Here is a 26354-nt window from a genome sequence, read left to right on the forward strand (position 1 = left end):
TTTAAGTATGTTGGCTCCAAGTACTTGCTCAGCATCTTGAATCCTCTTGAGGACTGGCCTCAGGATGCGTAGTCTCATCACAAGATAGATGCTGCTGCCTTCTGCCTTCAGATTTATGCCTTGCAGGTACTATCACAGAGCTGGGCATCTCTTAGAATTTATTCTGCCTAGCAGAACCATTCATTGCACACTATGCCTACTGTTGCAACCCCCATTTTTGGAGCCTCATGCCCCCTTATTTACAGAAGTTAGTCACCCACTTTAGCACTGAGCCCTAGAACAGGACACCCAATTTTAAATGCCTTAGTCCTAAGAAATTCAGGAAAGAACAGTAAGGAAATTGCAAGTATGTAATATACGTGTATATGTATGTACATACATGTAAAGAGTAAACTTTAATAATTATCTACATAAATTGCATCATTGCTATACTGGAAATATTTTTTCTGATTTAGCTTGCCCTTATAACTACATTAACTGCTCATATAATTAATATAAATTTGCGACATTTTCCTTTAGATTATAATTTTCAAAACGTACTATGCATGAAGAGGATTTGTTACTACATCTCCCATATTTTACACCTACAAATACAGTGCAAAACATTCTGGGAATATTTTTATTAAACATGAAATATAACACATCCATCAATATTTTCAGCAGCTCTTAGATCAAATTTTGTATTTTCCCCTATAAATTAAAAAAGTTGACTATTTAAATGCTATTAATTGACAGGCTATATAACACTTTTCAAAATGAAGATGATAGCCCTGAATTTGCACAAATTACAGTACTGTTCAGTCTTTTATTTTGATGTTTTAAAATTCAACTAACAATCTGACTTCTGAGAGCAGAAAGATAAAACAAGAAAAGACAAATCTTCATAAAGGAGTAAGGCCACTGTGGCTAACTCGGTGTCATCAGAGTTAATACAGCAGTCACTTTCGGTGTCCCCATTGTCTTGAGGTTTGAAGTTGGTTCCAGTAAGGCAGATGTTTTTTTGGATGTCCCAGAATGACCAAATGTCTTAGCTGCAGGACCAGTTCTTTTGACTGAGTGGACTTTGCAGAGAGCCTTACTTCAGGGCCATGTGGCTCTTGGCCTCAGTCTCCTCCGTGGTGCCTTGTGCTGGTACGATGTTCAGGTAAATGTCATACTGTTGGTCCATGCCAAGGTAGCTGTCGCTCATGAGATACAGGGTGTAGATACACCTGAAAAGTAAAAGCAGCATTGTTAGTTTGGGAATTGGGTCTTGACTGCTTGGAAAACATAATAACTAAGAGAATTTGAGAGTTTGTCATACTTTCCAGGAGTTTCTGGAGTATAAAAAGCAACGGAAACAGTATTTCGATTTCTGACATATCCAGTTCTTTTCAGGGCGATGAGTTCTTTTTTATCAACTTCTCCCAATATCAAAAACCATCCTTCATCCTTAACTTTGGGGAATCGAGGAGCCATTGCTTTACTGTCCTGCTTTCCCTGTTGGGGAAAAGAAACAGCTTAGGAAACCTAGAAGTAACCTTTCCAAAATGACATTTTTCCTTGAACAAAGAACACCTCAAAACCATATTGCTGTCAGTTGTTGTTAGGTAAGGCTATAATTCAGCCAGACTAAAATAGTGTTATTTCTTTCCAGAAGAAAGGTTAAAGAATTTAAAAAAAAATTACAGTCCACAGAGAAAAATTCAGAAAAGAAGATAATATTCCACTTATTTTAAAAACTACTACAACTTGAATGGAAATACTATTCCCTTTCTGTAATTTTATCTAATATATTCTAAATATAGAAGCATGAATTGTAAACCTAGCATCTTTAAATAAAGCTAATACATTTTATTCAAGATTAATATAAAGACAAAAGCAACACAGCATTTATTTGAATTTGGTATAGCAAAAGGAAAGATTTTTTCAGTGATTCTTTAAGACAGTGACTTTACTGCTGGGAGCTGAAGACAGAATGATGCACACTCAATCAACATTCATTTCGTGTTTTGTAAAGGGAAAGGTTTTACTGAAGATTTATATGGAAGAAGAAACACCATCACAGCAATGAAGCTTTAGGAACAGTTTGATCCAGCTGTTTTTTACAAAAGAGGGATCAAATTCTAGGAGAGGTTTATAAAATAGTGATCACTGCATGAAATGATTCTGCTCCTTTCACTTCCATGGCTTCTGCTTAGGAAAAGTCTCTGCCAGTAAACTGGCACAGCAAAAAGAATGATGTATGGATGAGCTTTGGCCCTTTGTTCTTCTGAAAATAAGACAGTTTCCCCTGGCAACTATAGTGAATCTGCTGTAGTCATGAAAAAAGTCTTTTGAGAAACAAGAATACTTTTAAAATATAATTCTTAACTAATGTAAGATAACTTCAGGATTTTCAACAGTACACATATATCTCCACTATTATTAAGAGTCTTAAGAGTCTCAGAACGAACACCTAAAACTTTTCTCTAGTTTTATCTTCAGCTCTTTGCATCTTACCAATATGCTGGTAATTATAATTCTTAATTATTTGAAATGTTAGAGAAATTAATTACCAAAATTATAACCATGGTGGTCCATCCATCATTCATGGTATGTAAATGACAGAGAAAGGCCTGGATAAGTGAGTGCCAGCTCCAATGTCAGCAGTGCCTGACATGAAGGCAGGTCCAGCTCTCTTCAGATCTGACACACAGGTACAGCTAGGCACTGGTGCTGGGGCATAGCACCTGAAAACAGTGCAGCTCCGGGAGTTTCTGACTTGGCACACCAAGATTTACTGAGGGCCCAGCGAGCTGACCAGCCCAGGAGGCAATGAAAAGTGCTTTAATGGTCAAAGGGCTGGGACTGAAATGTAGTGGGAAAGAACTGTATGTGGAAGTTGTTCTAGGAGCTGTTCAAAAAGGCATCAGATGTAAAATATGGGGAAAATATTCTCAGTAAAGGCCTGAGGATGTGTTACAAATAGAAACATATTTATAGGTGTGAGTCTGTATGCAGTTTGGAAGCACCTGTGAACATAACTGGAAAGCTTATAAATTAATTTGATTTTTTTTTCATTGACTTGGTCTAGGATTTTACCTTAAGAGCCTACTTACTATCCTGTTGCAACCCAAAAAAAACCCATTTTCTTCACTATGAATATGGAATAGGCTTTGAAAATGTTTATAACTTACATAATACTTAAACCATAAAGAAATCTATTATACTGTATAAAGTATCATTGACAATGTAAATGGATTATTGGACACTTGTGCAGGGAAGGAAGTGATAAATAAGTGTACCTGGTACCCCATCTGGGTTCTGTGCAGGTTTATTTGGAGCACATACTCTTGATCAGCATGCAGTTTGATCCATCTCTTGTCATCTCGTGCATCTGTGGTCCAAGGAACAGGTACTTCGTTCTGTGGCTGAACTGCCTCATCCCAACTGCCCTTAATGCTCAGACTGACGTTTAGAATTGGCAAACGGCACAAGAAATTCCAAGCCTGTAGAAAAAACAGAACCCTATGGATTACGAGACTATCTGTACAACCATTACCACTCTAACAATAACAATTCAATGTGCACTCTACATATTTATTCAATAATAATAATAATAATAATAATAATAATAATAATAATAATAATAATAATAATATTGTGGTTTAGATATATGTAATTGTACAACTCTCAATCCTAAGCATAAAATACTTTTCATTAACCTCTCATGCTACTTTCTACCTAGCAAATAAAACAAATGTGAAACTCCTCAAGCACGTTACACATGCCTTGCTAAGATTACTGATGTCTGAACACAGAAAAAATTCCTTACTGCTCCCGATTAAAGTATTTTTTTCCCTATAAGCCACTTAAAAACTAGTATAATTAAGTTTTAAATTAAAGTTCCTTAGCATAATCCATAAAGAACAAGTCACTGCAGTGCTAATTAGCAATAGGCAAACCTCAGAGAGTTCAGAGGATCAGTTCAGATAATTAACCAAAAGTTCAACTGCATATCCAAAGTTATCCCTATTTTTTTTTGAGGTTTTTCTTCCATCGATCCTCATGAACTCTCCTTCTTGGAGGCTTCCTGAGGAATTTTAAGACTCTGCGGTCTCCCTTGAACTGCAACAGGTCCTCAACTTTCTCATCCTTGTGCAGAGAGCTGTTGTTATAGGATACAATCTGTGTAGCTCAACATGACACTCTTAACCTTAAGAAGGCATCCTGAATATGCAGCCCTATGTTTCTCTCATTTTGGTCTCTATCAGACAAGGAAAAGTAGCTCTGAGAAGTTGTGACAAAAATGGAAGGGAGCAATGTAGGCTTTCATTTAGTAAAAAAGAAAATCAGCACGTTCACACAATGAAATTTGTTAGGAAAAAGAAATGGGACTGGCTGTGGAATGAAGGCAGTGATTTGTGGTCTTTGGTCTTTTTATGGCTGAAAAAGATAGATGAGGATGGCCCTTGAAGAAAAAAACTAAAAACCAAGCATCACCCTCTGCCCTGCCATCTTTACCCTCCATTCCCAGAAAAGAACAGGAATCAGCATCTATTAAAAGCTAGAGGGTGGGGAGGAGAAGAAGGAAATAAGAATATTGGTCTTCGAAAAGAACCATCAGATACCAAAATGGAACTTGTGGGAATGAAGAGGGTCGGCACAGTCACATGGGCAATAGCATGGAACAGAAATGTTTTATCTGGAAAAAGACTAAAGCATATTTTATTTTTCAAGTAAGGGTTTGACGATGTAGTGTTTCAACAACATGTATTTTCATTTAGATTGTGTCTGATGTGTCTGATTGTCTCGATGTGTCTGATTACTTTTTCTGTGCTAGAAGGCCTAGAGGCCTAATGAAAGCTCAGTTTGCTTTTTGCAGACATCATTGCCACGAGTCATACTGGTAATAATAGCACATGGAGTCATACTGACAATAATAGTGTATGTCAATACGTGATTAGGGATGCAGCAGTCAGAGAAAGCAGAGCTAAGGTCGTGCTGCCCTAGGAAAGGAGGTTCTGTCTCTCTCTCCTGCTTTCTCCCCACCAGCTTGCTGTGCCCATCTCCATCCGCAGTATGTTGGCATTGCCATGCTGGGATTGTGCAGCTAGATGGATCAGCTTGCTAATCATTATGGTGACAGCATGAACTTAGATCAGCTTAGAGCTGATTGCGGCAACATATTCTCTAATCCTGCAACTCTGAATAAGCATGAGCCTTCAGTGCCACTGAAAGAAGTGGTCCAGCCTCCTCCCCTGCCGGCACTCGCATTCATGTAGCCACTTGGCTACGGGCCACTTTGACTGTCAGTGAGAGGGTTGATCGGATTCTTCCTCCTCCCCTTGTCCCCAGATGCTCATTCCCACCTCCTTGCCTGAGGCAGACACAGCATTTGTGCAGCTGTGCGGTGAGCTGGGTCAGAGGAGGTGAAAGCGGCACGGGGAGGGCAGGACTGCCCATTTCAGCCACAGCACAAGCTTATTTGGATTAAAATGGCTGCATTACCAGAGCTTGGCTGAACTAAATGAGAAAACTGGTTTCAGCTACAAACTAATCTCTCTCTCTCTCTCCCTCTCTCTCTCTTCTGTGTATTGCATGGACAGCTGTGTCCGTTCAGTGCAGAAGGTGGGGAGGGCCAGCTGTGAGCGCTCAGGAACTGCTGTGTAAAAGCAGGGGACACAGATGAATTGCACCAATGTTCTTAATAGTGTCCTAGCTATGAAATGACAGGAACATTGTAACAGAAACTAAAGAGACAGGACTTTAAGGAATTAATACATCTCTCTTCTTCCCAACTCTGAAAGCAAATGCGGAAAAAAAGACAGCACTTTGAAGAAGGTGAAAAAAATACCACTGACATTCTTAACCAAGTCATTGTTGCTAGGATTTTGATACATATCATACACAAGACTACTAAACCCGCTTCCAGCAGATCACACCAAATGATAACTTGAGTAGTAACATCTCAACTGGAAAATGATTTTACGTTCACTGTAAAGATTTTTAAGAAGAAACTTAGGGTAGGAACTCTACAGACTCTACAGAGACTGTGTCTCTGTGTATAAGCAGGGTATTTCTGCTGAGATAGGAGAGGAACCCTGATATAAACCAACCTGGAGATCACCTCTTTGGCTGTACTTTAGATATCATTTGTATCAGAAGTGCATAAAAGCTTGAAAGCTTTTATGTTTCTAAAAGGACAAGACCTGTTACAAATATGTTAGGACAGTGTTTAATTTCAACAGAGATCATAATTTATTAACTCCTTTAGTGCCATTACCTGTTAGCTTCACCATAGATTTGAAGATTATGATTTGGGCTGGTTTATATCATAGAATCCCAACATAATCTATTTTTCAAAGCCTGTCATATCATCATGCAGTTTTCATAACACAAACAAACCAAAGTTTGTTTGTGTTATGAAAACTGCATGATGACATGACAGGCTTTGTGTTGTTAGTAACTTTCTAATAGATAAGAAAGTAGATTTAATATGTCATCCTATGATGGCTAGTGACAGTTGTATTTGACGATCTTAAGGGTCTTTTCCAACCTAAAGGATTCTATGATTCCTTGATTTATCAAGTCTTGTGTATTTGAAAATTATAGGCAAAGTTAGTACTGCTTGATCATTGATACAGTATGCACAGCAGGCTGCCTTTTTATCATGCATGCAATGTGGGGAAAATGAAGAAATGCTTTTCTAACTACGGAAAAAAGTCAAGTAGTACCAGATGAAAATGAAAAAAAAGATTATAGGAACACAGATACTTCCAGAGTAAAAGTAGATTATGCTATAGTAGAGATAATATTTATTTATTTTCAATCTTAAAGTTTCTTTTTTTCTCTTTCAAAAACATCAATATCAACTCAATATTTTAAAAGGTGCTTAATACCTACCTGACTTAGAAACTGAAAGGGATTTGTTAAAGAAATATGATTCACAATGAATCACTGAAACATAGAGCTTTGACCAAAGAGTGGGGTTAGTCTGAACAGTTTGAATTTAGGTTGTCAGCTTTTAAAGCTCCCCTGACTTTCAGTGAGGCTTGGCATTATAATACTAAACTCTGTAAAATTAAACTCAGGCTCCCATGGGGCATACGTATTTTTTGACAATTTTAATAGGGTTTTTTTCGCTGTATAGGAAGACACAAGCACATATCACCTCCTTTAAATATATCACCATATCCAATATATACATGCACATATATACTGTACATACACATTTATCTACCAAGCCCATAGTTCAAATTATAATCAAATCAAAATTCCTCACAAACCTTTGGGAATATCATTAGTATTTTTGCCAATAATCTGTCTCCCCAGAACCTAGCCTAATATTCCAAATCCATGAGCAGCTTCAAGAGCTGCTATTTAAAAATTAATTACCAATCTGCTTAAAAGGCATTTCCTTCTTTCCAAATGTAAAATTTCTTCCTTTTCCCATCTGCATGAAATTATTGTAAAGCTTAAGCTGTTTTTACCAGTGTCTTGCTAGTAATCTTTAGCTTTAAGATATGGGTTCAATATACTTAGAGTGAGAAGTAAAAGTTTTTTTAGGAAAAGAATGGTTCTAGCAATTTAGTGTCATATTTACCACTTTATTTGGCTCTGTTCATGTCTGGTTCCAGAAGGCTAGACTTAAATTCTGTAGTATGATATTCTTTCTTTATAGAAAACATTGAGTACAAATGCTGAAGAATTTTTCTCTTGGTTGGCCCCTGTCTATGTGAGCACTGAAAGACTTTACACATGAAGACACTCAACAGGCAGTCTCAATATGAATTTTAATTCTCTGCAAGGTATTACAATAGTTTTAAACTTTTTTTTTTCTATAAAAAGTACTGCAAGCAATATAACATATTGGTATAAAGCTTTCACATTTGTAATGCCTTGCACAACACAGTCATGGCTTTGCTACACCCAATACAGCCATTCTCAGCTCATGGAAATGAAAGTTTCTCCTCACATGATGGCAAGACATTATGTTTTTCCCTCTTATATGCATCTGTATTTACAAACATAGATATATAGAGGCATAGAGTCATTCACAGTGTGAACATACACACCACATACACGCAAGCTATTTTTGAAGAAACTGCTAAGACATTTCAATACCAGCCAAACATATTTATCTGAGGATTAATCTTCATCTATTGAATCAGACGAGAACACTGCCATGCATACAATTATTTAATTAGCAGCCAAATCCTCTGCCAGTCAGCAGCCGTTCCAGGCATACTGATGGGGCAGTAGATGCAAATCTCACAGTAGTACTGCTTTTTCTCATTACTACTGCAATTAGCACTTAAATTGATGCTTTAAACATACTAATTTCTGGAATAATTCAGGATTTGTATGTTACCTGGGATCGCCTCACTGCAGAGACGACACCAGATTGCTACGCAAATTGAAGCACTTTTGAGCCAAATAACCATCATCATATCAGACAGAGCCAATTTGCATTTGCTTTTAAAGATAACAGAATGGCAATTTATGCAAATAAATTAAGTAAGTTTACTTCTGAGTTCTCCCTGAACTAATTATAACAATGTTCTAATTTTTTATCACATCTGAAAGTTGGACTGAAATCAATGTGTATTATGTTAGAAATCTGTTGTTAAAGGAAGCCTTTTTTTGATGTCAATACATTTTCTTAATTCAAAATTTTGATGTTAATTTGGTTACAAATGCAGATGTCTGTTACAGACATTTAAGTACTTTTCTTCTTGTTTGCATATCAGTAAAAGGTTTAACTGAAGCTGAACAGTCAAACTGTCCTTTTAAACATTCAAATAAAAAACATTTGAAGTATCTCTGTTGAAGTTTTCATCTTTCCTACATTTATTTGAAATCAATAGGCTTAGAATGTGATGAATGCTATGGAATATAGCTATCCTTTGCTGCGAATGCCTTGAAAACGAGACTTTAGCAGCTCAGCATTTTGGAACAGTATTTTTTTTTCCTTCCCCTGTGAAGTATGAAATTTTCATCTTCTTTTTCTGTTTCAAACAGAAAATGAGTGCTGGATCTTTTACTAAGAGTATTCTCAGAAAAAATGGTGTTTGACAGACCACTTCAGAAACCAGCTATGATGACATTTGTAATGCATGTATTCCTAGTGCAGAGCTATGAAAAGGTGGATAACACTCAGCAGATTGAATGACCTAGAGAAGCATCTTTAGAGCAGAGAGATGTGGTAATATCAGCCATAAACCAGAGTCTGTTACTGCTTAGCAGGGAATAAGTGAGAATAATATTAAGAAAACAGGCAGAGAAGAACTTCTGTAAAGCCAGCAGTACCTTGAAATTAGAGCAATGAATGTTTCACTTTTATACAGAACATCACATGGTATTTACTGAAGGAGAGAGAGTATTTCTTTGCTTAACTAGTCTTCCTTTTCAATCACAATGATAATGGTCATAGATTGAAAGCGTTACCTGTGAAATGTGTGCTGCTGGCAACTCACTGTCCACAATGGAAGCAAAAACATTCTCTTTTCCTTCGCAGGCAGCCATTAGTTCGGGAAGACACTCGATAGGTCCTTGGTAACCTCCATGCACACTCTTCCTTTGGCCTTGGCTCCATTTCCTGATACAGACAGCAAAACATATGCCCAGGAAGGGAAAGCAAACATTTATATTCAGTTGTTTTGGTGGTAAAACTCAATACTGCATTCTGTTTTTAAAGGGTGGTCATTTATTTTTGGTTAGCATTAATTACTGCATCATCTAAGCATCTATAGAGCTTTGCATTATCTATGATGTTAAGATGGATACTAATGTAGTTTTATAATGGATTAAAATAAAGAGATAATTAACATACAGAGTTAGATTTGTTAGGACTTGGAACCCTTCCAGTGGTCTCTTGTTAATTTGTCTGGAATCATGGTTCTCAAAATAATCTGTGGGGGTTAATTAATCAATGAATATTGAAAACAGAAACAGAAAATCCATTTGGGAAAGCATCACTGTGAAAGACAGAGCTCTGCTTCTGATTTGTTAATGAACATTCTCGGGCACAACAATGCCATTCAAAGACCATCAGCAGCAGGAAGTAGAAATAAATTGGAAACCTGCTAATGCTTAAAAGAATTACATACCGAAAAAGGTAAAGATGCTGGAGCTCTACATTTGGCAAAGTAAGCAGGGATGAGTCATGTATCCATCTACCCTGAACCACCATCTGCACCAGGTTGGTTATGTTCAGAGCAGTCACCAGCCAGCCATGATGCGCTGCTACATCCAGCATTGCCTAAGAAAGGGAGACACATAATAAAAACCCCCGCAAATACCTGGTTCATACAAGGAACGACATGCGATTAATGTTTAACATACAGTGATTTCTAGGCCTGAACATAAGAATTTACTTCAACCTCTATTGATGGCAGTTAGGCACTTTTGGAATGGTTTTGGGGGTGAGAACTGAAGGTAGACTCTTTTCCTTACAAATAACTGCTCTTTGACACAACTCAACTCAGAATGAAGGGAAAAAAAATTCAACATTTACTGTAACAGGAAAGGTTACAATTATTGGCAGTATTTATTTATATTTTGACATGAGAGCTTTCTCAGAATTACATATTTATTCAAAAATCCTTGAACTATTTAAGAAAAACACCAACATATTTACATTTGTTCAAAAATTAATACTAATGCCATTTACGAGTAGCAATTATTATTTTCATTTGAACTTAAAAAACCCCTGGAATTGGACTAGATAAAAACACTAAAATTTAGCTTAATAACATATTAGAGGTTTTGTTCAACACTGACACATAAGTTGAAATCTTGAAGAAAGCTTACAAAATAGCTTATATTTTACCTATAGTGAGTGAAAGTGATCTGAAACAAAATGAATTTCACCCTTTGCACTGTAAACAGTTGACTGTCTTGAGAATGAGGGATATTTGGCTGTCTCTCCTTTGCCATCTCTATCCAGATCCTGAAAATCTTCCCCAAAGTACACAGAAAACACAAGCAAACAAAAACCCCCTATGCAGCTACACATCAGATTTCAAACTGTTAAAAATCATCCTGCCCTCCATGCCTCATGAGTTTCTGTTCCATTTCTACTTCCCATGTTTTGACAGTACAAATAAGAGGCATACAGTTTACTAACAGTTTACCTCTTATTTGCATAAAGATCTCAAGCTAATTCAGTATGGACTTTGCACTGCAAATGGCCCTATGGACATGAAAAAAATGGCTCTGCTTGCTTTTTTTCTTGACTGGACTTACACTATGTCTGAAGTCTGAAAGGCAATTTAAGAGTTCTTCCAAGGGAAAAAGGACCAAACGTGAAATTTTTGGTTTCAACTTTTTAAAATAGTAAATGCAGCTATTTGGATAGATACCATACTTCCCACCCTGTCTACAGTACATTGAATGAATTATTATCATTTATGAAAACATTTCAGCTGGTGAAAAAAATAATGCTATGATGCATTAGTTGTCTTGCTTATTTTGTTGTTCAGTAACACTATGATCACAATAAAGTGTGGATCCTCTTATTAAAACACTCTAATTCACATTGGAGTAGGAAGTCATGTATTGAACAGTGGTTCGCCATGGAGGGAATTTAATGTTTGATTAAAATACCAGAAAATATTTTTTTTAAGAAAGCAAGGAACATTGATATATTGAATCTGGTGTACTGAACAGTTTCAACATCTTTTTAAATACCATCTTGGTGTTAGGAGTGTTGTAGTTTGATTTTAGGACTAGGCTTCAGAAGTTTCCATGGGTTTTTCTTGTAAACACAAATGATATTGTTTGATACTTACTTAGGTAGCAGATACTTGCACCATTTTAACTTATTTTCTAGCCACTAGTGTAATGAGGAGAAGCCGTCTGTATAAGTCTTTACACAGTCTTTTAATCAAATGTTTTACAGACAAACAAAAGGCAGCATTTACTTAAGGCAAACTAAACAGTGAAATCTTCTTTAAACAAAGGAGTTGTTTACATACGCAGAGCTATTTCAATTAAATTACACTGATTCTGGAGAAATACTGACTTTAAAGACACAAGTTAGTTTCACTCTTGGTTGAGTCACACAGTTTATTTTAGCAGTTTACAATGCAATTTCAACAAGTTTTTTTTTTCCAGATCGGGGTGATAAGATCAGTGACACTTAGAAAAATATTTGAAGTGTTACCCTGTATTACCAAAATGTTGTCTCATTTCTCATGAATTGTGGACAAAGGGCCTTTCAGCTAATAAAGATCCAGATTTAATATTGAAGTTTCTGGAGGAAGAGTCATAGCATCCTGAAACTCTCTAACATTCCTAGTGACCCTAGGACCAGTACCTCACAATACAATCTTACTGGTTTCCATTTCCTGTCTCTTCACTTGGCTTGCCAAAGTGATTTCCATGTAGGATTGTTTTCAACAAATGGAAAATAAAATTATGTTGGAAATCACATTTGAAAGAAGAAGCTTTGTGGCCTGCAGATTTATATGTTGGTTCACATGACATTTACTTGCTTAAGGAGGGAATTGTTCTCAGCATCAGACTGGAGTCAGTCTTTGAAACTTACAAGTTAGTTGCTCTTTACCCGATTTCACATTTTAAAGTATATTGAAAACTATCCATACAGTACAGTCCGTGTTTCTGAGCAGTCTGTATTGCTGAGACAGTCTGGTATCTGCCTCCTGTTCTCCACTACCTGATTCTTGTTCTTTTCTGCTATTCTGACAGCTGGAAACATCACGTTCCCCAGTGATGACACTGCTGTATGTATGTGAAGAATAACCGGTGCACAAATATGCTGTATCTTCCATGAGCAACAAGAAGAATAGAAGAATATAGCAAGTTGTATTTTTAGCCAGCATGAAGCAGTGGTATTTCATAGAATGCTTCTGGAGATGTACACATAACACTGTTTACATTGTTTTGGTGTGGGTATTTTTTTGTGTTTTTTTTTTTTTTTTTAAATCTATCCCTCTCCCCCCTTTTAAGCAGAGGTTTGAAAAGGGGAAAAGAAGAGTGAAGATGTAAGAGAAAGATAAATCTAAAACAAGCTATACTTTGAAATTAACTGGAGGATCCTTTCACATAGAAAATCTCCTAGAAATTGATAGAGGCCTACAGACAGATATCCCGTAGGGAGTAAGGAAAGCCTGTGTGTGTGAGACTCTGTGTTCCACATTGTTATAATGAATCCACACGGCAAATCCTCTTTTCCTCCTTATTTTCTGCTTCTTTACCCATAGAATTTATTCACAGCATCTCTATCTGGATGTGAAATCCAAGACAGTGACATTGTGAAAAAGTCAGAACAATGGTAAAGTTGGCTTGTTTCATCTGCTGCCTTGGAAACCTCCAGACATTTTGTTTTCCTCTAAGTGTAAAACACAGAGATGCTTGATACTTAAATGGTTACTGAAATTCCTATAAATACTCAAGGTAACAAACTGAGTTATTCCCCTATGTCCAAATGTAAATATAAGCAACTAAACAAAGAATATAATACACACCACAAAAATTTAAAGTATTTAATATTTATATTATCTGATGAATAACACATTTAGTTTCTCTGGTTTATCAAGTTGCTACCTGTTTAGATTGTTGTTATTTTTAAGTCAATACCAGTATAATTTTATAGAAACTTATGGCTTTTTAAGCTCTTATTTTGCAAAATAGTAAATAAATTCTAAATATCTTAGAGTAAGGTAATATCTTAGGGTAAGATTTGAACAGATTAAGAGTATTATTCTAAATTGGGAAATGGCACAAACTGGTGTACCTGCCTTTCTAGCCTAAGAATTTAAAGCAATACAGGATAATTTCATCACAGAGAGAAATTTAAAAGAAGAAGACAGTGAGTGCAACAAGTGAAACAGCTAACAGGAAAGATGCCTTAACTACAGAAAAAAAAATACATGTATTTTTTGGTAAACCAACAAATTAAACAATAAAAAACCAATCCAAAACAAAAAACATCCCTCTAAGCCCACCACTTTTTAACCTGAAGTAGAATAAATGGGGTAAATAGATGGAGTCAAGGGAATTATTGGTTGTTATAACAGAAAATATGTTTACCATCCTCTTATTTGGGGCTCCTTCTGCACTTAGGAGAATTAAAAGCAGATGCCTGTACTAAGATGGGTTTTCATGAAAGATTCAGGCAATAGTTCTTAAGCCTTCCCAATGTCAAACTTGGACAGTTACAAGTAATAATAACAGCAATTAGTGACACCTCCTTTACATTTTGTCTGTGCTATCAAAACCAGCTTGGCTTGTGCCAATGTGGGAAGCAACGAACTATTAACCATGGCTGGGGCAGCACAAAAATGCCAGTGATCAGCAGCTCACTGATGTAGATATTGTCAGGTATGGCAAAACCTTTCATTCTGATGGTATTCGAAACTGAGTGCCAAAATGTTTAGATCAAAACCTTGCTATTGCTGTCATCATTCCAGGAGTGCATTAAGACAAAACCATCAGCATCTATGATCAGGTTTTCATCTTCTGTTTTTTCAGGAGCAGCAGCTGCAGCTGCTTATCCTTAGGTACAGAATGATTTAAACTTATCAAACTGTACCTTTCTAAAATTTAACAGTCTGTCTCTTTCTAGCCAAAGTTATTACTGATGCTTGGAATTTACATAGTGGTTTATAACTCCCTAGTTTGAGGGGAAGCAAAGATGGAGGCAGGATGTGGAAGAGGTGAGTATGTGGCACTCTCACTGACAGCAAAAACATTGCATTTCTCTGGTGTTATTAAGCACTCCCTATATGTGCTCAAATTGGAATACTAATTGTTCTCAATAAATTGGAATACTAAATTGTTCCATAATGAACATACCCCCCACCCCCCCTCCACTCCCACTCATTTAGGAGATTTTTCAGACTACTAAAATATCCTGGTTGCTAAATTCTTTCTTCTAGAGACTTTTAAACAAAGTTTTTACAAACACTGTTTTTGGTATTACTTCCACACCCCTCATTTGAAAGTCAGATACTCTGGATCACTCTTGTACGGCTGGGTAGGTGGCAGGGGACCAGACTAAAACTAGCAGAATTTCTGATCTACCCAAATGACTTAAATAGCTTTTTCCTTTAAAATAAGCTATTGGAGTGTTAAAAGTGATAGAGCTTGCATCTCATTAACAAAATCTGCATACTGCTTAGAATAATTTCTTCTTTTTGAAGTCACCTGTCCTATAACTCTGAATATACTAAGCATTTTGACTTAAATCCTGTCAACATAAATATTAATATTTTGTGGATAAATTATATTTAAGCAAAGTGTCAATGAAACTATAATGATAATTGCTTTGGATACAGAGGCAAGATAAAGACATGTAAGAAATGCCATTTCAGTGCAGAATTACACCTGTGACTACTCAGCTGAAAGCTGAGTGCCTACAGGGATGCCATAGGTGGCAATGACTTCATGGATAGGGATTACAACTTCAGGTGTATTCAGGGTGAGTTACATGGCTCAGATTTATCTACTCATAAAGATTAATCTTATTTTTTGTATCAGAGCTTCACAGACTATGATAGTTTTTTAGTGCTTTTATTAATGAACTTAAAGTTTAGTCTAGAACTAAATTTCAGTTATATGTAGGACTTGAAATCCACAGGTCTATAAAAATTATTATAATTGTGCCTACTTAGAGCTGTTTAAGACTGCAGAATTTATGTGACAAATATTTATAGATAATAGACAAAAGGGTATGCATTTAACCTATTTTTCTAAAAAACTATGAATTCAGAATAATAATAATTATTTTGCACATGCTTCAAATGTAGGAAGCCTTCCAATACATAAGATTATATTATGATCCATGTGTGACTTGATATTCTGCTAATAGAAGTAAAATATTTTTTCAGATGTTAAAGCATGCCATGTACTTTAAGTTTCATGTTTTTATATAAATCATGACTGATGCTTCAATTATATAGCTCAGAAACAGCAACTGACTTGAAAAGTTGGAATTTATTTGAAGAAGTATTACAGGGAGTTTAAGGTCACTACCTTTGGTATGTTATATATCAGTAAAACAGGTATCTACAGCACCTCTGAAATTCAGAGGTCTAGTTCAAAATTACTTCTTAGAAATGTTTTAATCTGGGGAGAGTTCTTTCAGATCAATTAAATCACCCTTGCACAGCTGCGTGGTTTCAGCCCACAGAACATCCCCCCTGTACTTCATCAGACATATAGTGAATAAGTTGTAATTAATCCTATTCAGGAGGCACTCTTTTTATACTGCCCTCTGTATCCTACTTCTCTTCACTTTTTTTTTACAAGCATATTCAGTCTCCTCTTCCATATGCTCTGCTACCCCCTATGAGAGACTAATTCTTCATTCTCCCATCATCATAAAGGTCTCACTGATGTATGCAAATTACAACCTTCCTAGCTGCTTCACAAGATTCCTATCCCTGTATTCATCCTTTAGCCTCCATAGTAACATTATTAGTATTTTCAGAACTGGAGAAAGGACAAACCATTTACTGTCCACATTTAGTGGAGTGCAACCCTTGGGTTCTTCCTGATTTCTTTTAATAGTATTACAGAATAAAAGCGGCTACTAAGTGTGATATCAGCAATGTAAACTTGGTGGGGCAGAACCCATTACTCAGAACTCATTGAGTCCCAGTAGCCAATTTATTTTCAAATTGCTAATTAATAAATTGATATTTTCTACTATACCAGTGAACTGTAAAAAGAAAAAGTGTTTTTGATAAGAATAACTTTGCAATAAACCCCAATTTCCTAACATGAACAATGTTTTAATGCCAGCACTTGTTTCAAATAGTACACAAATCTACCAAAACCACGAAAGATACACAGCATCTTTCTCATAATAAATCTGTTCTCTTTACAGTTTAGAGTCAGTCTCCAAGTAGGTATGTAATATTTTGCCAATAATCAAAATTTTTTGAGTGGATTCACAAGAATCCTTTTCAACAGCAACAGTTATTCCCAGTAACTTTCTCCTGAACTTTTAGCCCCTTAAGGTTAGCATTCAGGAAGCTCAGCTGCTGTCTAACAAACTTAATTAATCAAAAAGTCATTTCCGAGCTGTAACTATGAGTAAAAGTGCTTCAAGTGTGCTAGCAAGCCTACAAGTTAATCAAAATGCTAATGCAGTACAAATTAAAGTTGTGATTAACATTTCACAGTAGCTGCTTAAGTGAATTGATCACACAAATGGGTTAAGCATTACTCATTTCCTCCAGCCCCAACTGGGAAAAGGTTTGTCATGGGTGGGGGAGGGATTATGCACAAGCAACACCAAATCATCATTAAACCGTCACCAAGGTGCTTCCATATACCCACTGATTATCCACAGCAAGCAAAACTCCAGCACCACAAAGGTAACCCTCCCTTCTCCCATATATATACCTACACAACACAAGCAGGCAATATTTCCAGCCCAACATGTCCAGGTACTTTCCCTACAAAGTGATCCATTTATGTTTAGTATCTATAAGTGAGTGTTGCCACACAGTACAAGCACGACAAGATTTTTTGATTATTCTATTATTTCCACACTCCTAATGTCCAATAATAGCCATACAGCCATGAAAGCAGCCAGTATTTAAGTAAAATTGCAAACATTGTGCTATCACTGGAATATTACTGCATACACAAAGAATACGTGTAGCAGCTGAAGAGATGTGGCCTCTGCTCTTCACTTGTTTCTGAGTAATCCTCTGCATTCTCAAGTTAATTTGATTCCCTTCCCTTCGTTCAGTAAAGCTGCCCATTTATTTATAGTTGCCAATGCAACCATGACACAAAAGCTCTTTCCCTGGACACTTCTGGACAAACCTTACTGGCACGACTGTAAAACATGCCTTTCCTGTAACTCCCACCACCTTCCAGCAAGCAGTTGGCACACCTGCACTACCAACAAGCAATACATAAATACATGAGCCCAAGCCACTCTTAGGGCCTTTACAATTTCTCCACTTCCTCATAAGCAGAAAAACAAAAGATCCAAGGGACATGGCTCTCCAAATCAATAGTTTTAGTGGCTGTTATGAACTGAGGAGATTTTGGGATGATGCGAAGTGCAGAGCCAAAGGAAATTTTCTTTCTTTGAGTCTCAAAATGGCAACATGGGCTCCTTTGCCTTTGCATGGCCAAAAGTACTTTTGTGTTCTTCTTCTCCTTTTGAGGAGCCACCACCACCACCCAGCACAGCTGCAGTTTAGTACAGTATTTTGTACATAAGCCAGCTCTTAGCTGAACTGGGCAGCGTATTTGTGCAATATTTGACAACTCTGAACATGTGCCACCAAGATGATTCTCTTAAGAACTACAGCAAAAGTTGTAGTTTAAATGACCAGAAACAACTTTAACTGGTTTAGAATGGCTAAAGCAGTATTATACACCTCACCATCTAGTTAAGGAAACAGAGTGCTTAACGCAAAGAGTATTTGGTATTTTTCTTTCTTGCCAAAATCAGATTCTCCAGAGGACTAACATGATGGAGAACAACAAGGCATTAGTGATAGCATTACAAGGTCCTTGTTACAGGGATAGGCATGTTTCCCATGCAGAGTAGTCTTCTGCAGTTTGGAATCTGTTTCACCCTCTCTCAATGCCCAGCTACCCTACTGAGATGTGTTTAACACATCCATAGGTAAACACTTCTCAAAGGTTAGGGCTGAGCTCCATGGCAGTTCTACTCCTGGCAATTTTAAAATATTTTATCAACGATTATAGTACAAGTGGAGGCTTGTGGCCAATTCCTATGCAAAGCCAACAACTGTCACATTATTTCTGAGAAGAGACTGCCCTGTTGAATCTGAGAGTGACGGTATTACTGCCTCAATTATCCATTCCAATTAATGCAAATATAGGCAAAAGTCTTGGAACAGCAGAATAGGAACTGATCGCTGAATACACAGTCACAAAATATAAGGCTTGACAAAGGAAGCAAAAAAAGAGATTAGATTTCGTTTCATGTATTCTTAAATAAGATAGGAAAAAAAGGTGGAGTATAGTCTTTACAATAATAATTATATTTTATAAAACTGTTAGAAAAATATTTTCATTAGAATTTTTATTATTTAATGTTCATTCTCCTAAAAAAATGGAGAAATGTTTGATTTTGAGAAGCTACTGGAGTTTCAGCACCATCTTAATGACACCTCTAGCTTTTCTCAAAAAATAACAGAGAATGCTAGGCTTGAAGAGAATATATTGTCTGTTGTAACTGTACTAGTGGTATCTGAGGCAAAAATTAAATGAGTTGGCCAAGGTCACCCAGGAAGTTGAGGCAGTTTTTTTGAGCCATGGGAACCTCCTGTGTTTTATCTGTGAGAGCCTGTCACTGGTAACAGAATAGATTTTAACTTGAGGTTTTCAGTGTAGAGAAAGGGTCTTTAGCCTAGTCAATGCCTCAGTGGCCATTCATTACAGAGATGGGAGTGTGAGCAGATAGGCATTCACATTCTGAAAGGTTATATACTGCTATTTCCCATATTTCTGCAGTAAAAGGAAAAGATTCTACTTTTCATCCTAGGTATATAAATACTAAATTTTATCTTGCTATAATTCCACCTATAATTAATTCCACCTATATCTAACAATGCTAACCACAGGAATATTGTAAAAGAAGATATTTCTTCCTTTTTTTTATGCTAAAAATTACATTCCCCTATTAAGCCAGTATTGTAACTCCTCCAATTCTGTTAAATGCTAATGACTTTAATATTTCATTGAAAGTATAAACAAGAGAATTCTAATGTAGAGACAAAACTTTAAAGATGTCCAAGGAAAAATGATTTAAGAGTTGTTTCATAATTTTTTCATTATAGTGGAATCTTACCTGGAATCCAGCAGCTACATTTACCTATGTAATGCTGGTGACATGGTTTTCTGCTGGACCAGTAACAATACTCAGCCTGAAGTCACTAGCAATGAAAAATCCCAGAAGGTTTTGGAGGAGTGGAAGGGAGAATGAAACATGTGGGATAGGAAAGGAGTCATGGGAGGGAAGGCTGATTCAGGTGAAGGACACCAGAGAAGATTGGAGAAGTTTAATAGTCTGTGATGGAAAGAGGTTTGCTTACACATCATGGCTAGAGATGGCAAATCTGCACTGCAGGGGACCTGGGATAAAGGCCTGCTGTATAACCACCTATAAAAGCTCTTTGAAAGATCTTTCTTTCTTGCAACAGAAAAGTAATGCTGATATGAAAAGTCTGTTATTCATGTACCCACCAGCAAAAAGAACAGTTTACGTTCAGGTCACAATCTGGAGGTTAGCTATACAACCTCAACACTAAAATAATTTGTAAGCAAATAAAAAAGAATTCAGCGCAACTCAAGAACCAATTCCCGCCTCGCTGCTGTGTCTAACGTCTGACGATGCGCGAGCGTGTGCTCACACACACAGGGAACAGCACCCGCTGAATCTGCTCATCAGTGCATCCTCCCATGCCTCACTTCCTTTTCTCATAACTAACATTTTTTTTCCTACCTCTGCTGACCCAGAGTTCATCAGCAGGTCAGTGCTAAGGAAAAAGGTAGCAACCAGTATTGAAAGTGTAACCCTGTCTATTGCTTAGATTCTGGGAACTTTAACCTCCCTTTGGAAAGCGTGACTAATAAGATGGAACCAATAATCTCCCGAGAGATGTAAACCATGTGCCAACTTTAAAATACAAAAGTGCTTGCATGTTTTCCTTTTTTTCTTTTTTTTTTTTTTTTTTTTTTTTAAGATGACTGTATATATATAACATGATATAGTAGTTAACTGAAGGTTGGTGTGCCAAGGCATAATATGGAATGGCATTTTTCTGAACTCTACTTCGGTCTAAAGGAACTGTTGAATATTTTGGATTTTTTTTTCTAAGTGACTATTGTTTCTGAAATACCTATGATGCAGTAGCAGGATTAAGAAAATACATTTCTTAGCAAAACAGAACAAAATAATTACAGAAAATAGTATTTAATTTACATTTGCCCCAAATATGTAATTAACTCCCTAATGCTTACTCCACAAACATCTAAATGAACTTTTAAGTATGTGATTCCTTTGAAACAAAGGTGAATTTTCTCACCTGAGCAAGTGATGCTTTTCTCTGTTAAAACTGAATATATGGCATAGCTGTTTCTACATTTTCAGCACCCTGATTTTATTGATTTGAAATATTTGAAACAGACTAGCATACAAGCACTGCTGGTTACCAAGATTAGGACTGTGTAGTGGTAATGTCTGTGGTGTTATTTGCTTCTTACATTCCCTAATTTCAGTTTTGCTTAATTTGATATTAGTATTTTAAGCTTGTTTTTATTAGCGTAAGGTTGAGCTTACCCAAAGTGCTGGACGGAACTGCACACAGTATTTTCTCTGTCTAGAGCACTGATTAATAGTTTCTCATAGAGCAGTTTTACAAACTGCCAGGCTTGACACAATGATGTTTGCAGTTACCATATTGCCAACAGGCTTCAAACAAGAGCAAAGCTTCTGTCTGATAGTTGACAAACAGATCACTGAGGATATTAAAATTTGAGCAAACAAAAACTGTAGGAAGAAAGAAGTACTGGCTCTATTGTAGAGATATTGAACTCAGAAACAGAAAAACAGCAGTTTGTTGAAGGCTGCCTGATCTTCAAGAACCTGGGAATGAGTATTGTGCAGTTCTGCTAAAGAGAAGAATTCCTGTTTCCTGTGACATCTAGAGCTCACCTTTCCTGCTGTAACTGTAACTGAGCTTTTCAGTATGGCAGCACTCTATCCCAAACTCCAGTTGCTACTTTAAAATTCTTTTGAGGTGGCAGTCTTTTTTGTTTCTTTGGGCTGCAACTGCAGTACACCTGTAAAAACTCACAAGTCTCCAGGGTGAGTTTAAAAATCTGCATTTAAAAACATGCTTTTTGATTCTGTGATCATTGGGACATAGAAGACGTGTCTTTACACTAGCTAGAGGAGCTTAGGCAAAACCTCTGCATCTCACCCTGAATCAGATTTCAAAACACATTATATTTGTGCTTGGGAGTGACTATAGTGCTTTTGGGTGCTAGAAAAGTAGAAGTACCCAGGGGAGACAGGTTCTTGGGTATCAGCATAACAATCTGCAGGGATCACAGCCATGCTGGAATGATTCTCGTACAACATTCCACAATACAGAGATAAAAAGCTGTTGCAAAGAAAGCAGAGGCCAACATATGGCAGTAGATGCCTCCAGGCAGAGCATGACTGTCTTTTACTCTAAGTTTGTTCACTTCCAGTTCTGTAAAGTGGGAACCATTATGGGCATCCAGTTCCTCCCTAAACAAGGTGCTATAATATCGTGTGGTACCAGCTCTCCACAAGATTGCAAGACATCTTCGATTCTTCTACATTCAAAATATGAGAACACTCTCACAATAAACAGTAAGCACACAAGAGTTATATGCTGAAATGCATCACAATACCTGGCATATTCTGATTGCTTGGTCCAGCACTGTCTTCGTATCAGTTGCATAATCTGGACAAGGCAGCATGGCATGACTGAAGTGGGCTTGCAGCAAGAGGTGTGTTTTTGTGTGTGAGCTGTCAAATGAATGGGGATTGACTTCGATTGGAAGGTGTTTGGCCAGTTCACTGTTCATCTGATCTTCATTGTGCCTCACAGGCAGATCTGTGTACTCGTCAGCATTCTGTAAAAAAATAAAAGAAAAATTAAGCATTGTAATTAACTTCAGAATAACTATTACTGCTTACTGAGGCATTCAGACTATGCATTTAATTTACTGCAGTTAGATTTCAGCACAAAAATAGTAGCATTTAAATATTTAGAAATCGTACTTATTTATCAAAATCACACATGGGAAAACAATAACTAATATAATATTTTCAAATATTGACACACTTACAGATTTTAAACATTTTTCCTTCCACATAGCTGATAAAAACATTAGAGAAGATGAAAATAAATGCAATGAAATAAATATATTCATTGGATAAATTCAGTAATAGAAGATGACCCACAGGTATCCTACCTCATTGGGTCACAAAAACATTTTAACGTTAGCTATAAAGAAGTCACAACCTCATATTTCCAATTTTCAGGTTTTGAGTTTTTCTATTGATATTCAAAACCCAGTAGCTTTGGAATAGCTCTTATACTCTTATTTTCAAATATTTTTTCAATATTTTGAGCAGCCAGTGTCTAAGCAACTGATGATGAGTGATCAAAACAAAGTGCAAAATTTTAAGTATGTGCTGAAAGCATTGTCTGTGTTCGAGAATGGTATTAATGCTATTCATGCCAGAATGCAAGCTGTGTAAGAACTTTCTCACTGTTGCAAAAAGGAGCTGCCCACCAACATGTAATCTAAATTGTAGTTATAAGTAGCAACACCATAGTGGCCAAGAGGAGCAAGTACAACTGCTTAGGTATCCCAGGCAGAGAAGCCAATTCTACACTCGGGAAATTCACTGTCTTTGAAAAAAAGTTCAACAGAAACATCCTAAGAACGATAATTTAGGCTAAAGAATCACTTTTGTGACTTAATCTGCAATCTTTTCCTCCATAAAATCCTCTCATGCATGTAAGTGTGTACGTATCCCTTGGAGTGAGAACTATCTTTCTGAATTATAAAACTTGCAAGTAAGGTAAGAGTTTTATAATATGTGATGTCTCTTCCATCTGTAATTTATGAGAGCGTATTTCTTTTGTCATAAAATAAAAAGTCATTTGGGGAGCCTGAAGGGCAATGTCTTTGAAACTACAGGCTTAGCAGAGACCATTAATTTAAAGTGTTCAGGGTTTTATATTCCTCTTAAACTATAGATTCAATATTTTGCACTTTAGTCTTCAATTTCATCAGACTTCCTGCAAATCCATATTAATGAAATATTCACAACAGTAACCAGTGAAGAGTGAGGTAAAGAAAAATGGCAATTTTAGAACACCTAATTGAACTACCTAATTGACTTACAAAGAACCATATCCCCTCATTAATATCCTAAGACATAGAACCTTTTCTGAAAATTCCTAAAAGCAGTTAGATAGCTGGTTTTACTCCTTGACAACTGACAGCACAAAATTTTCTATTTTTTTAATGGTGCGAGGAAACTACGTCTAAACTGTGATATCAATGTTAAAGGAATGGTAACCATTAGACAATTTGAGGTTTGGAAAGAAAATCAGAATGTCATTAACTTATTTCATATCTCTACTGCAGATTAGAAGTGAAGACTGAATAAAGACAACTGCTGCTTAATCCTGGATGTCTCTGCTAGATCTCTTGTGAAAACTGTGGTCATTTATTCTCTGAACCTAAGGTCACAATCTTTTTAAGCCCTATAGAAGGCTGCATGTTTGCTTCACTCTTTTTATTTAACTGGCTTCTCCTTCAAAGATATTTTAAAGAATATTTACCAAGGAGATTTTTTACTTAGTTTTGCTTTGCAGTTTAAAGTAGCAGAAAGAAGGAGGATCAGCCAAGTCAGTCCAGACCAACTGGTACCCCTGAAAATGCATTTTCCCTAATTCTTCCCCAGCACATGTTTTATTTACATCCAAAACACTCCTCTTATTTTAAACAACTTGCCTACTTAATTTCCTGTTTGTGATCATTGACTGTAAGTAAGTGAGGTTCATTTTCTTATCTGCATCATGTAGGTAATTAAAGGAAATTGAGAATGGGTAGTGAAGCTTTTATACAACTGAGAATGAAGCTGAATGGAGGGCACCGAGGTCAGCAGAGTCCATTATATTTTTATGTGAGAGGCCGGTATGTCTGCCCTGTCCTTGTTTGCTTAGTGTAGGCTGGACAGACTACTAACTGCAAATCTGTTTCTCTGATTTGCCCAGCTGTCCTTGAATAAAGACATCTTCCATTGCAAAACGTTAAATGACAGTGATTGACAACTTTGTGATGAACTCTGCTTGTAACCCCCTGCTACTGTTTTCAGGTTGCATAAGAAAAGACAGAATAAAGAAACATCCTTTGTAATCACCTCAAATGGGCCCTGCTGTTCACTCAATATTTTTTCATTTTAGTTTTCCTTTTCATTGCAAATCTCAATCTGTGCTGTAAAGGCTGTAGCTTCAACTATACCACAGAACATATAATATACGTTGTTTTAGTACATCATATCTGAACGCCGTTCTTATTTCCATGGGTGAGGAAACAGATCAAACTACATATCAATCATTAATCTTCATTCTAAAGTCAAGAAACTTAATACAAGCTTCATAGTTAAACCACAAAGCACTTCTGTGCATTTTTCACTTTCCCTTTGTCTCCTCTTAAATCAGAGCTGTTGCAGGCCATGTACAATAGTAGGTTTACAAGCACCTACACAGTTAAGCATAACTTTGTGTATACCAGGAGATAACCAGGAATTTTAGCTACAGGTTCTGCAACTGTGCATTTGGTAGTCATGTCACATCTCTCTCTCCTACATTTCTGTGATGGACTTTCCCAATAATGTCTCCTTTTGGGCATTAGAGACTGCTGCATCAGTTCAAGGGTGTAGGAGTCATCTCAGCCTTACATTTCAACCTGCATGCGACACAGGGTGCTCGTATAGGAGACAGTAACTTGCACTGCCGGTGAGAAATGTCACACACAGACCTGCATAATCTCGACAGTTACATTTTACAAGGCCAAAGGGCTATTCTGGTAATTGAATTCTGTTTCCTGCATAACAGCAGCCACAGAATCATCTTAAAGTCCTGTCTACAACATCATGCTCCAAATATGCAGCTTACCATCACCCTTTATTTGGACTGTTAGAATAGCCCTAAAAGAAAACAACTCATACTATTTTAAAAGATATCTTTTCCAGTTTTATGGTACTATCAGGCATTTGGGGAGCCAGACCAAACTAAAATTTAAATAAGGTATCCAGCATGGTGAGTACTGTGCTTCACAGAGTCCACAGGGTTGGAAGCCCCCCAGAATTTCTTTCTACCCACAAAAAGTGGAAGCTCAGTTGAAAGTACTGATTTATAATGAGAGCTGAGCTATAAACTTATACCACATTTAGATCTTCTACAATATTTTAAATCTTGAGTAAGTACATTTCGCCACTTTGTCTACAGGAGAGGATACTTGTGGACCGCAGACAGAAAAGGAATCAAGGTGAGCTACTAAAGCAAACTTGAATATTTTAAGTGAAGCTCAGTCATGGGAACAGTAAAAGTTTTTAAAGTTAATGAGTTCTAGACTTTAAAGAGCAGTTGATTAATTTGTAACAATGAGGGTCTAAACCAAACCAAAAATAGTTTCTCACATTCCAGAGTTGAACCAGCAGTATTTTCTTTAGCAATGTTATTGAAACTGCCTTAGAATTGACTGTCTGTATGTTCCTTTCCTTTATATAGATACTGTGAACCCAATCAGTACATGAGGTTCTCACCATATTTTCAACTTTAATAAGCTTGCAACATATTTTGCTCTCC

At 36.6% G+C, this 26354-nt stretch overlaps 1 protein-coding gene across 1 annotated transcript in view; it reads right to left on the reverse strand.

Annotated features, from left to right (window-relative positions):
• Positions 1-462: 462 nt before the first annotated feature.
• ASCC3 (activating signal cointegrator 1 complex subunit 3) overlaps positions 463-26354 on the reverse strand; it is a 251253-nt gene continuing 225361 nt past the window's right edge. Inside the window, exons 37-42 of the mRNA XM_084201554.1 lie at positions 22372-22596; positions 10074-10225; positions 9412-9562; positions 3267-3470; positions 1304-1479; positions 463-1211 (exon numbers count right to left, since the gene is read on the reverse strand). Coding sequence (XP_084057680.1) covers positions 1076-1211; positions 1304-1479; positions 3267-3470; positions 9412-9562; positions 10074-10225; positions 22372-22596 — 1044 coding nt within the window. The 3' untranslated portion in view covers positions 463-1075. The remainder of the gene's footprint in view (positions 1212-1303; positions 1480-3266; positions 3471-9411; positions 9563-10073; positions 10226-22371; positions 22597-26354) is intronic.

Source organism: Fringilla coelebs, assembly GCF_963513975.1.
Source record: "Fringilla coelebs genome assembly, chromosome: 3".
Taxonomy (NCBI): Eukaryota; Metazoa; Chordata; class Aves; order Passeriformes; family Fringillidae; genus Fringilla; species Fringilla coelebs.